The sequence below is a fragment of the Saccopteryx leptura genome, chromosome 3, assembly GCF_036850995.1.
Source record: "Saccopteryx leptura isolate mSacLep1 chromosome 3, mSacLep1_pri_phased_curated, whole genome shotgun sequence".
Lineage (NCBI taxonomy): Eukaryota > Metazoa > Chordata > Mammalia > Chiroptera > Emballonuridae > Saccopteryx > Saccopteryx leptura.
The window spans coordinates 228,938,269-228,951,539 of NC_089505.1; the positions used below are offsets into that span (position 1 = coordinate 228,938,269).

Sequence of the window (13,271 nt, forward strand, 5' to 3'; positions counted from 1 at the left end):
TCTTCCCTGAATTCTATTATCAATGTTTTATAATTTAACGAGTACAAGTTTTTAATCTCCCTGGTTAAACTTATTCCTAGGTACTTTATTTTTTTGGTTGCAATGGTGAAGGAGATTGCTTCCTTAATTTCTCTTTCTGACAGTTCATTGTTAGTGTATAAAAATGCCTCTGATTTCTGAGTATTAATTTTATATTCTGCAACCCTGCTGAATTCATTTATCAGGTCTAGTAGTTTTTTGACTGGACTTTAGGGTTTTTTATATACAATATCATATCATCTGCAAATAATGATAGTTTTACTTCTTTTTTTCCAGTTTGGATGCCTTTTATTTCTTTTTTTTTTTTTTTTTTTTTTTTTTTTTTGTCTGATTGCTGTGCCTAGGACTTCCAGAACTATGTTGAATAAGAGTGGTGAAAGGGGGCACCCCTGCCTTGTTCCTGATTTTAAGGGAATTGCTTTTAATTTTTGCCCATTGAGTATGATGTTGGCTGTGGGGTTTGTCAAAGATGGCCTTTATCATGTTGAGGTATGTCCCCTGTATTTCCTTTTTGCTGAGAGTTTTGATTATGAATGGGTGCTGGATTTTATCAAATGCTTTTTCTGCAATCTATTAAAATTTTCATGTGGTTTTTCTCTTTCCTTTTGTTTATATGATGAATCACATTGATTGATTTGCGAATATTGTATCAGCCTTGCCTCCCAAGAATAAATCCCACTTGATCCTGGTGTATGATTTTTTTCATATATTGCTGGATCCAGTTTGCTAATATTTTGTTGAGGATTTTAGCATCTATATTCATCAGGAATATTGGCCTATAATTTGCTTTCTGTGTGTTATCTTTCCCTGGTTTTGGAATCAGAATTATGCTTGCTTCATAAAAGGAGCTTGGAAGTCTTCCTTCCTCTTGAATTTTTTGAAATAGCTTGAGAAGAATAGGAGTTAGTTCTTCTTTGAATGTTTGGTAGAATTCACTTTTGAAGCCCTCTGGCCCAGGAATTTTCTTTTTTGGGAGATTTTTGATAACTGTTTCGATCTCATTTGTTATAATCGATCTGTTTAGGTTTTCTGATTCTTCCAGATTAATTTTTGGATGATTATATGTTTCAAGAAATTTGTCCATTTCATCTATGTTTTCTCATTTTTTGGCATACAGTTCTTCATAGTATTTTCTTACAATATTTTGTATTTCTGTTGTGTCAGTTGTCATTTCTTCATTCTCATTTCTAATTTTAATTTATTTGAGTCCTCTCTTTGTCTTGGTGAGTCTGGTTAAAGATTCATCGATCTTGTTTACCTTTTCAAAGAACCATCTCCTGGTTTCATTGATCCTCTGCATTCTTTCTTTAGCCTCTATGTCATTTATTTTTGCTCTGATCTTTATTATTTCCTTCCTTCTACTAGCTCTGGGCTTTACTTGCTGTTCTTTTTTTAGTTCTTTTAGATGCAGGGTCAAGTTGTTTATTTTAGCTTTTTCTAGTTTGAGGTATGCCTGTAATGCTATGAACTTCCCTCTCTGGACTGCTTTTGCTGTGTCCCATACATTTTGAGTTGATGTATACTTGTAATCATTCATTTCTAGAAATTTTTTATTTTCTTCTTTGATCTCATTGTTAACCCATTCATTGTTGAATAACATGCTATTTAGTTTCCAAGTGTTCGAGTATGTTTCAGTTTTTCTGTCGTGGTTGATTTCTAGTTTCATGCCATTGTGATCAGAGAAAATGCTCGCTATGATTTCAATCTTCTTAAATTTATTGAGACCACTTTTGTGCCCTAACATGTGGTGTATCCTAGAGAATGTACCATGAGCACTTGAAAAGAATGTATAGGCCTGACCTGTGGTGGCGCAGTGGATAAAGCGTCGACCTGGAAATGCTGAGGTTGCCGGTTCGAAACCCTGGGATTGCCTGGTAAAGGCACATATGGGAGTTGATGCTTCCAGCTCCTCCCCCCTTCTCTCTCTCTGTCTCTCCCTCTCCTCTCTAAAACAATAAATAAATGAAAAGAATGTATATTTTTCTGCTTTAGGGTAAAAGGTTATAAAAATATCTATTAAATCGGGTTGATCTATTGTGTCCTTTAAGTCTGCTGTGTCTTTGTTAATTTTCTTTCTTGAGGATCTATCTAGTGATGTTAGTGGGGTATTAAAATCCCCTACTATTATGGTATTGCTGTTATCTCGCCCTTTAAATCCATCAAAGTCTGCTTTATATATTTAGGTGCTCCTATATTAGGTGCGTAGATATTTATATCGGTTATATCTTCCTGTTGGATTGCTTCCTTTATCATTATGTAGTGACCTTCTTTATCTCTTACTATAGTCTTTCTTTTAAAGTCCATTTTGTCTGATATAAGTATTGCTACCCCAGCGTTTTTTTCTTTTCCATTTGTGTGAAATATTTTTTTTCCATCCTTTTATTTTCAGTCTATGTGCATCTTTTGTTTTAAGGTGTGTCTCCTGTAGACAGCATATGTACGGGTCCTGTTTTCTTATCCATGCAGCTACTCTATGTCTTTTGATCAGATCATTTAATCCATTTACATTTAAGGTTATTATTATGTAATTGTTTATTGCCATTTTATTCTTTAAAACTGTATTCCTCTTTTGCTATATTCTTTTTCTCCTTTGATCTGTTTACAACAGGCCCCTCAGCATTTCTTGCAGCCTGGTTTGGTTGTAGTGAATTCCTTGAGTTTTTTTTTTGTCTGGGAAGCTTTTTATTTCTCCTTTAATTTTAAACGATAGCCTTGCTGGATAAGTAGTCTTTGTTGTAGGCTCTTGTTCTGCATTACTTTGAATATTTCTTGCCATTCCCTTCTGGCCTTAAGTATTTCTGTTGAGAAGTCAAAAGTCATCATTATGGGGGCTGCTTTGTAGGTGATAATCTTTTTTTCTCTAGCAGCTCTTAATATTTTCTCTTTATCACTTTGCTTTGGTATTTTAATTATGTTGTGTCTTGGTGTAGATTTCTTTGGGTTTCTCTTCAATGGAGTTCTCTGTGCTTCTTGAACTTGTGAGATGTTTTCCTTCTTTAATTGAGGGAAGTTTTCAGCTATGATATGTTTGAAGAAAGTCTCTATCCCTTGTTCTTTCTCTTCTTCTTCAGGAACCCCTATGATGCGGATGTTATTTCTCTTCATGTTGTCACAGAACTCTCTTAGAGTTTCCTCAGAGTTCTTGAGTCTCTTTTCTTTTTTTCTGTTCTGCTTCTGTGCCTTTTTTTATCTTGTCCTCTAACTCGCTGATTCGATTCTCAGCTTCATCCATCCTGCTTTTAATTCTTTCCATTGTGTTCTTCATTTCTGAAATTGTGTTTGTCATTTCTGACTGATTCTTTTTTATTATTTCAATGTCCTTTTTTATATTTGCTATCTCTTTATTTAGGTGTTCGTAATGACCATCTATTGTTGTTCTAATATCTTAGAGCTTCCTAACAATCATTATTTTAAACTCTGCATCTGGTAATTTGGTTATATGTGACTCATTCAGGTCCTTTTCTGGGGATTTCTCTTGATTCATTTGTGTTGCATTTCTCTGCCTTCTCATTTTGTCTGTGTAAAAGAAGGTTTTGGCCAATGGAGTCCACTGTGTGTGGCCTCTGTGTTCCCTAGGTGTGGTCTGTCTGCAGGCCCACCACCCCCTCTGCTGTTGCTGCCTAGGGCGTTCGGGTATGGTGCGTTGTCGGTGCCTGCCCACTGGAACTGTTGCTGTGGTTTCCGCCTCTCCTTCACGGGAGTGGCTGTGATCATGTGCTCGGTGTACTAGCCTTGGTGGCCTTGGCCTTTGCCCCACCCCTGTGGGTGGTGTTATGCTCGGCCCTGAGGGCAGGGGTGAGCAACTTTGCTCAGCTGCGGGTCTCCACCTGAATCCCGGCTTTCGCCCTGCCCTTGCTGGAGGAGCCCGCTCGTGGGACGGCTGCAAACCTTGGATCCACAGGCCGGACGGGACTGCGTGCCCAAGCTCAGTAGCGGGACTTTGCCTGTTCTGGGCTTTTGGCTTTACCCCCGCGGGAGGAGCTGGCTCCCAAGTCAGGCCACAAGCCTAGGTTCCGTGGGCGGGGCAAGGCTGTGCTCCTGCACCCTTGCTCAAGGGCTAGTCTCTGCCCCTTCCGGGGCTCCTGCCCTTCCCCTGCAGGCTGGGTTGCAGGTGGCCCACAGCTGAGCTTGACTACTTTTGCACGTCCCCTCCTCCCTTGCTGGGTAAGACTGAACTCACACCTGGGCCTCAGTGATGGCCAGCCAGCTTCCACCCTTGCTGACAGAACTGCGCTTCCACGTCTCTGCCCTTGGGCGAGCCCTCAGCCGTGTGGGTAGGTGCGCTGCAGCTCAGAACCTAAGACTCACTACTGTAGTCCCGAAAGCTCCCTCCTTCTAAGCGACTCTGCTCTGAGTGCCGTAGGAGAGCTTGTTTGGCTGGTGTCCTCCTTCCCTTTGCTGGTATTGCTGTTTCCAGGGGAAATATTCACTTTTGATTTGGTGAGTGACTCCTCCCAGGGGTTAGGGTGGCTGTCTCTGAAAGTATTTCTCCCTGTCCCTCCTAGATTCCACTCTCTTCCCGCTGCTCTGGTCCTCTCCTCTCTCCCCATCCCCCGGAGCCCTGGGTGAGTGGTTTTGAGAGAGGTTTTCTGTGTGGTCCCTTTAAGAAAAATCCTGGGTCTGAGAAATCAGTCTCTTTCTCACAAACAGTATCCTGACTTGTTTCCAGCTAAATACTGTCCATACACCTCTTCTAGGCTGTGGGGCTGCAGGCTGGGGCTTTGTTCCTAGGACTCAGGACCCTCCCCTCTCTGTTAAACTCACTTCCTGCCACGCGAGTCTCTCCTGGCTGCCATTCGCTCCGGGGAGCTGGGCAGCCCTCTCCACATTTCCGCTTTTCCTACCAGTCTCAGTGTGGCTTCTTCAGTGTTCCTTGGTTGAAGAGTCTTCTTAGTTTAATCCAAAATTGGTTTTTCCATATGATGGTTCTTAAAATTAGTTTGTAATCCACTTTGGTTTTGGGAGATGGAAGTTGGTACATCCGCCTACTCCATCGCCATCTTGTCTTCTCTCAATAGATGTTTTCTTGATGTATTGTCCCCCTTATTATTATAAAATGACTATGTTTATTTCCTGCTTTTTATCTTGAAATCTATTTTTCAGATATAAGTAAATGATACCTGCATTTTTCTGGACACTATTTGCTTGGAGTATAATTTTCTATCCCTTCATGTTGGGCATATATTGTCCCTGCAGCTGAAATTTGTCTCTTGGGGGCAGCCTACACTTAGACTTTATTTTATGATCCATCTCATTAAAAGATCCTGTGTCTTTTAATTGGTAAGTTCAGTCAATTTATATTTAAGGTGGTTATTGATATATGAGGATTTCCTATAGCCATTTTACCTTTTGTTTTTCTGGTAGCTCTATACCTTCATTGGTCCTTTTACCTTGCATTTTTGTTATTTTAGTTTGGTGGTATTTTATGTTTTTTCCCCTCTATTTCCTTTATTATTATTATTTTTTTTTTGCATTTTTCTGAAGCTGGAAACAGGGAGAGACAGTCAGACAGACTCCCGCATGCGCCCGACCGGGATCCACCCGGCACGCCCACCATGGGGCGATGCTCTGCCCATCCTGGGCATCGCCATGTTGCGACCAGAGCCACTCTAGCGCCTGAGGCAGAGGCCACAGAGCCATCCCCAGTGCCCGGGCCATCTTTGCTCCAATGGAGCCTTGGCTGCGGGAGGGGAAGAGAGAGACAGAGAGGAAGGTGCGGCGGAGGGGTGGAGAAGCAAATGGGCGCTTCTCCTGTGTGCCCTGGCCGGGAATCGAACCTGGGTCCTCCGCACGCTAGGATGACGCTCTACTGCTGAGCCAACCGGCCAGGGCTTATTTCCTTTATTTTTGTGTTATGTGTTTCAGTTCTAGACTTTTTGTGCTTACAATTCAGTTTATGCAAAAGAAAGATTCATATATACAGCAGGCCTTTTTCTTCTGATAAAACCCTATCTCCATTCCACTGTGCAAACTCAGTCCTTTACCTCATGCCTTTTATGTTTTTGTTGTCACAAATTATCCCTTTTTATGCTGTGAGTTCATTTCCAAATTGCAGAAGCTACTGTTTTCTTCTTTTTTAAAAAAAATGTTTCTACGTCTTTTGACCTTTACATTATATTTAGGTGTTTAATATCCTATTCAAAACAAGGGATACAATGTCCTGTTTCTATATATGTATGTTAGTCACCTTATTTGTAGTATTGTATTCTTTTGTCTTTGTGTTTAAGGCAGAAAAACACCCTTTGGTATTTCCTGCAGTGCAGGTGTTGTGGTGGTAAATTCACTCAGTTTTTATATGTCTGGACAATTCTTTATTTTCCCTCCATATCTAAAGGATAACTTTGCTGGATATGTTATTCTTGGCTAGTGATTTAATTGTTTTAATAATTTGAATATTTGATTCTACTTTCTCCTAGCTTGTAGAATTTCTGCTGAAAATCTGATCCTTTTCTCCCTGGTTATCTTGAGAATTCTTTCTTTGTCATTAATATAATGTGACTTGAAGAAGGGCTATATGGATTGAGGACACAGCTCTTTACACAGGTTGGGGAAGTTTCATAGATTATTTGATTAGGCTCTCTGTTCCCTTCTCCCTGCTTCTCCTTCTTGTATACAATTATTTGACAAAATTCTTTTTTGGTCACCAATGAATTTAAGTCTGAAACAATAAAAACATGGTATGCTGCCCACATTTCTTTGTAGAAAGCTAAAAACAGAAAGTTGTGTGGTGGCTTGTATTTTATTAGAGTCAATTTTGATACTATTGATTATTGCAAAATTAATAACTACAAAGAAACATTTACATATTGGATAAAATAATGTATTATTTTAACCACAGAGTTATCAAAATAAACTCTAGCTAGAATATACATTTTTAAGAACTATTTCCATAATATTTCATTTGCCTTGAATATTGCATTCCTACTAGCATTTTTATTTTCCTTCTCAGAACAAAATTCTTCCAGACATTTCACTTCAGGGATTCTAAAAGTACTATTATCTAGCAGATATTAATGTCTCATCAATATACAATAAAACTTTATTTGTGTAATAGCCTTTAATAATGTTGATTGTGGTAATCTTTTGTCATCTAACATACTAATCTAATGATATCATTGACTGATTTTCTTTGCTTTACTGGTTCCAAATAGAAATTTAAAAATCTAAACAGCCTGATAAAATTGCAATTCTGCTACAGATATTAGATATTCTGACAGATATTAATTGCGTGTTCTTGTACTAAAACTTCTTGATTAGATAATAATATAAAAATAGAACTTATTTTCATATTTTGTTCTTGTACTTGCCTTAAAAAGTTCACCCTTTTCTGGGTATGGTAGATATCTTTTGGTAAGGTGCTGACATAATGTGCTTGGCACTACTGATTCATTTGATAACATTTCCATACAAATGAGATATTTAGACAAAAGGACAGAATATTACCATGGCTTATAAATCCAAGTTTGAGATCATTGTAATTATATTGCGTAATTTCTGATCCTTTTCATCATTGTGTTTATCTTATAACTTATTTTATTTTCTTTGTTAGCATAACTGTCCATAGATGCCTCAGTAATAGTATAACATTTTTTTTCTTAATCAGATACATAAATTATTATGCTAGGTATGGAAATTATGAAAAATGCTTCCACAGCTTCCCCACTTTTAGTGGGTAGTGAAGACATTCTTTGATAGCAAACTATCAGTCTCATGAACAGCACTGCTTCATCTTGACAGGCTGTGGAGCGTACAAATTAAGAGCAAAGCTCCAGAAGTTACTTAACCATTTTGTGCCTCATCTTTAAAACAGAGGTAATAACTGTATCTCTCTTATAGCATTATTGTGAGGATTAAATGATTTACCGCATATAAATACTTTACCTAGAATGTAAACACCAATAAATCATCACCCTTTACAGGGGTCCCCAAACTTTTTACACAGGGGGCCAGTTCACTGTCCCTCAGACCGTTGGAGGGCCGCCACATACAGTGCTCCTCTAACTGACCACAAATGAAAGAGGTGCCCCTTCCGGAAGTGCGGCGGGGGGGGGGGGGGGGCGGATAAATGGCCTCAGGGGGCCTCATGCAGCCTGCAGGCCGTAGTTTGGGGATGCCTGCTTTATAGCATGTAAAATGTTATGAGATGATTTGGAGTCCTCTCACAAAGTGGGTATATAACCAACTGTCTAGCCAACAGCCTTTCCCATACCACATGGTTGGTTCTCAATTTCAATCACTCTTGCCCAAGGTCTAAGTCCTAAAAAAGGAAAAAGAATAGAATTCTTTTGTGTTGACTTGTTTTATTCTCTCTTGGTGCCGTTCGTCATCTCTCTAGTTGCTGACCCTTTGCCTAGCTTCTCCTTACTTGCCCCAGACCTAACCAGAGTCACCATTATGCTCCCTCACTGGGCAAGATGACCTTCGAATATAGTTGTATATTTACCAGACTGATATTCTAATATATCTAAACATCTCCTTGAAGTTTATTCTTGGCAAAATTGTTAATGCCTATCACATACCACTAAATTAATTCTTTATAATAAACTTGATAAATGGAACTATTTTCTCACTTAGTAGATACAAATATTGTGGAACTTCATATTTAATGTATTTTACTACACTTAAAAGTATGTAAAGATATTATATACGTTATATTTTGACTACTTTGAAAAGAAATCATGTTTCATTTTGTTAAACCAGTATTTATCACTTTTAGCTTCCAATTTAGCTGCCTCAGCTAAGTAGCATCCAAATCATTGTCTTAACTCATGAGGTTTATAATATTTGGAGTTCAGGCTAGGGAGGGAGATTTAGCATTAACCCTAAAACATGATAACAGTGAGTTCAACACTATCTTCTTAAATGAGATCTTGCATCATGACTGTCAGTCCAAATATTAAACATCAACTCAGTTCCCCTGGTGAAAGAGCGCATTAACGTATAAATGAAATTAATTTCCCACTTCAACGAAAGCAAAGTTTCCAATTTCATCTTCAATAAAGACACATCTCAGCAAGATTGCAGGTTGGGCTTCAGACCAACACACAAAAAATGAATATTGCAATAAAAGGACTCATTTAAATTTTTTGGTTTCTCACTGCATGGAAAAGTTATGTTTAAATTATACTGTAGTCTACTAAGTAAGCAATGGCATTTTTTTTTTACATCACAGGGCTTTCTATTCCATTATATGTTCATTCTCCTATCTTAAAAACAAAACAAAACAAGGTATTTCTCTTATCTTAAAAACACTCGCTCTGATCACCATTTTTCTTTCCCCTCATTTCTTCTCTATCTTTGGCATCCAAAAATAAGTATGTCCAAACTCACACTTTCTTCTTCAATGAATAAATCTATTCCATTCAACCTTCAATGTTTCAGTTAATAGCAACTCTACTCTTTCTATAGCTCAGGCAAATGGATCATTAAAGTCATCCCGGACTCTTCTCTGATTGTCCACATAGCATACAATTCACAAAAACATCCTGTTGGCTTGACTTTCCATTCTTTTTTAGAGTTTGACCTACTTCTCACCAGTTCCACCATCAACACCTGGTCCATCTCTCACCTGAATATTTACAACCCTTCTAATTGCTCCTCCCATTTCAATTCTTGTTCCTCAAAAATCTATATTCTCTACAAAGCAGTCAGTGTGGTCCTTTTCAAAATGCGATTCGGATCTTAACAGCTCTCTGTTTGAAATTGTTCCATGGTTCTCCATTTTTCTCAGAGTAAAAGCTAATGTCCTTACAGTGACCAGAAGGCCCGTTGTATCTGTTCCCTAGCTCCCATTCTCTTCAGCATAGTCAGCCACACCAGCTTCCTCTTCACTTCTGAAATGTAACCAGTGTGCTCTTACCTTCGGATATTTGTATTCGTTTTCCTGATGTCAGAATGCTCTTCTTCCCTCTCCCAACCATCACATAATTCAGTCCTCTTCTCCACCAAGTCCTTGTTCAAATGCCAGCTTCTCAATAAGGCCCATCCTGACCATCCTGGTTAATTCACATCCTCTTCCTCAGAATTCCCAATCACCTTTGTTTAGTCTTTTTTTTTTCTATAATATTTATCACTTCCTAGAGCATTCCATATAATTTACTCATATGGTATTTACTATTGTTTCCCTCTGCTAAAATGTAAGCTCCATGAGGGCAGCAACTTTAATCTGGATGGTTCACTAATCTCTTTAGCACCTTGAATAGTTCCTGCTATAGAGAGGGTACTCAATACATTTGCCTGATAAACTGGATTTTCATAAGCATCTCTATTTTCTCTACAAATTATTTTCACTCCTGTTGAGCTCTTTTGGACTTGCAATACGTCTATCATTTTAATTAAAATGTTTTCTTCTTCCTCATTTCTCCTCAGGAGGAGGTCTGTCTTTAGAGTTATCTGACTCAATAAAACTAATGTAAGGGAGAACAAGTGAACTCTAGAAGGTCCTTCTGCTTCCTGCACAGTAAAGAATAAGGAAGGTAGTTCAAAGAATTTGGTGGCAAAGCTAAACTGGTATCACATTAAGGAAAGATTATTTCAAAACTGCTGTCAGTTAAAATGATGTGTAAAACAAATGCATCATTGACTTTTTATACATTACCATCTTCTTTCCTCAGTAATCCCAAAATAACAAAACAAGTTTGCAATACTGATTAAAAATAGATGGCATTACATAATTCAAATGTGAGGACTACAACAGTGCTTCATAAATACATAATGTCTATAAATAAAGGAAAAATAAATTGTGATTAAGATTCATTTATCATTGGATGATAACCAAAATTATATTTTATCATATTTATCATTAATAGTCAATTATGGGAAACATTTGCAATCTTATGTGTAATTTTTAAAGTTAATATATTGCTTAATAAAAAAGAACTTACTTCAGATTATATGTATCATATTCAATGGAAGACCTTGGCACTGCAGGAACCAGGTAAAGAAATCCAAGATGTTCATTTTCACGTAATATTTTAATGATCTGCAAGGGGTTACGAATGTTGGCTTTAACAACATCTTCCCGGTCGTGGAAAATGTACTCAGGGTAAGCCAAGGGACCAGTCCCATAGAGCTCTCTTCTCTCACTGCTGGTGGTGCGTGGCAGTTTAGGAGGTGAGGGAGAGAATACCTCACTGGAAGGCTGACGGACCTAAATAAAGCCAAAAATGGTAAAGGGATTAAGCAAAAAAATAAACTCATAAACAGAGAAAATAAATGAGGATTTGCAAAAAAAAAAAAAAAAAAAGCTATAAAAAGTGTAAATATTGACCTCAAGAATCAATTACTGCTTGACCAGGCAGTGGCGCAGTGAATAAAGCATCAGACTGGGATGCGGAGGACCCAGGTTCGAGACCCTAAGGTCGCCAGCTTGAGCAAAAAGCTCACCAGCTTGGACCCAAGGTTGTTGGCTCAAGCACAGAGTTACTCAGACTGCTGAAGGACCGCAGTCAAGGCACATATGAGAAAGCAATCAATGAACAACTAAGGTGTCCAACGAAAAACTGGTAATTGATGCTTCTCATCTCTCTCCGTTCCTATCTGTCTGTCCCTATCTATCCCTGTCTCTGACTCTGTCTCTGTAAAAAAAAAAAAAAAAAAAAAAAAAAAGAATCAATTACTATACTGCTTGAGGTGTTCAGGGCTCAAAGCAAGCACTTTGGAACTGAACATTTTCAAACTATTGTTAGGCAGTGATATTCCTTCTCAGTGCTCCCTTATCCAGGTATCCATTCCCTTTCCACACAGGAGCCCTGCCTCAGCTCCCCTTGCCTGCTGCTCTCCTGTAACTCAAAGTCTATTACACTGTGTATTACACACTACCCGTTCTCTGTGTTCATGGGAGCCCTCTGCTCTCCCTGCTCAGGAACAGTGCTTTTACTGTAGCGTCTCCCCTCAACTTCCTTGCCTGTTCTGGGAACCTGACACTTTTTTTTTTTTTTTTTTTGTATTTTTCTGAAGCTGGAAACGGGGAGAGACAGTCAGACAGACTCCCGCATGCGCCCGACTGGGATCCACCCGGCACGCCCACCAGGGGCAACGCTCTGCCCACCAGGGGGCGATGCTCTGCCCCTCCGGGGGGTCGCTCTGCCGCAACCAGAGCCACTCTAGCGCTTGGGGCAGAGGCCAAGGAGCCATCCCCAGCGCCCGGGCCATCTTTGCTCCAGTGGAGCCTTGGCTGAGGGAGGGGAAGAGAGAGACAGAGAGGAAGGAGGGGGGTGGGGGTGGAGAAGCAAATGGGCGCGTCTCCTTATGTGCCCTGGCCGGGAATCGAACCCGGGTCCCCCCGCACGCCAGGACGACGCTCTACCGCTGAGCCAACCGGCCAGGGCCGGAACCTGACACTTTTAAATGAGAGAAATCTCATCCAGCTGTGACTGTAACTCATAATAAACTGTAGGTTTCTGTGAACGTGAGTGGTAGTTACATTGAATATTGGGAATCATTACATCATAACATCAAAAAGTATACATGTTTTTAACTCATAATTGCCAGTTTTAGAGAGGAGACCAGTACTTCTCACATTTCAATGTGTGTGTGAATTACGTGGGTGTCACATTACAATGTGGTTTCTGTCAGTCAGTCTGGACGGAAGCCTATGATTCTGCATCTCTCACCTGTCCCGCCCCCAAAAGACACGGAAGCACACACACCCCTTTGTTCTTCTGCAACAAACTTTGGGGCAGCATCGCCCACATCCTCTCCTACTATGAAGGAGGTTGATAATCACATTTGAGGAAATTTGACATTTAATTCCAACAGTCACCACCTTGTCTCTCTGACAGTACAGGGGCAAATGGCGTTAAGATGAAAGAATCACCATCTCAGACTGCTTTGTTGAATAATTGATGGAAATACATAATTAATCTTTTTACCGGCTGTTAGCATAGCTAATAGAGGCTGCCATTTCTACAAGAGATTTATTATCATAAGCTCTGTGGAACAAGTTTCACAGGAAGCTTGTATTCACAGTGATCATTATTCTCCATCTTTAATTAAATATACCATGTTGAATAAAAGTTTGAGAGGCAAATTCTAGAAAGCTCAGAGCTTAAGGATATACACCTTTGAAGTCAAAAGATAAAAAGTTCTTTTCATTTATTGGCTTGGAATAGCAGCAGTGGCACTGTTTTCTTATGTAAAAGAATAGACAAAATCAGATTCCCAGCACCAGAGAAAACATACAGTACCTTGTTCCAATGTTTTAAAAGGGCTACAGAAAACGTTAATATTTT

At 39.3% G+C, this 13,271-nt stretch overlaps 1 protein-coding gene across 1 annotated transcript in view; it reads right to left on the reverse strand.

Annotated features, from left to right (window-relative positions):
* The window catches only part of DNAH6 (dynein axonemal heavy chain 6), a 300,118-nt gene that overhangs the window by 271,025 nt on the left and 15,822 nt on the right, over window positions 1–13,271 (reverse strand). Inside the window, exon 4 of the mRNA XM_066377849.1 lies at window positions 10,923–11,188. Within this exon, the coding sequence (XP_066233946.1) occupies window positions 10,923–11,188 (266 nt within the window). The remainder of the gene's footprint in view (window positions 1–10,922; window positions 11,189–13,271) is intronic.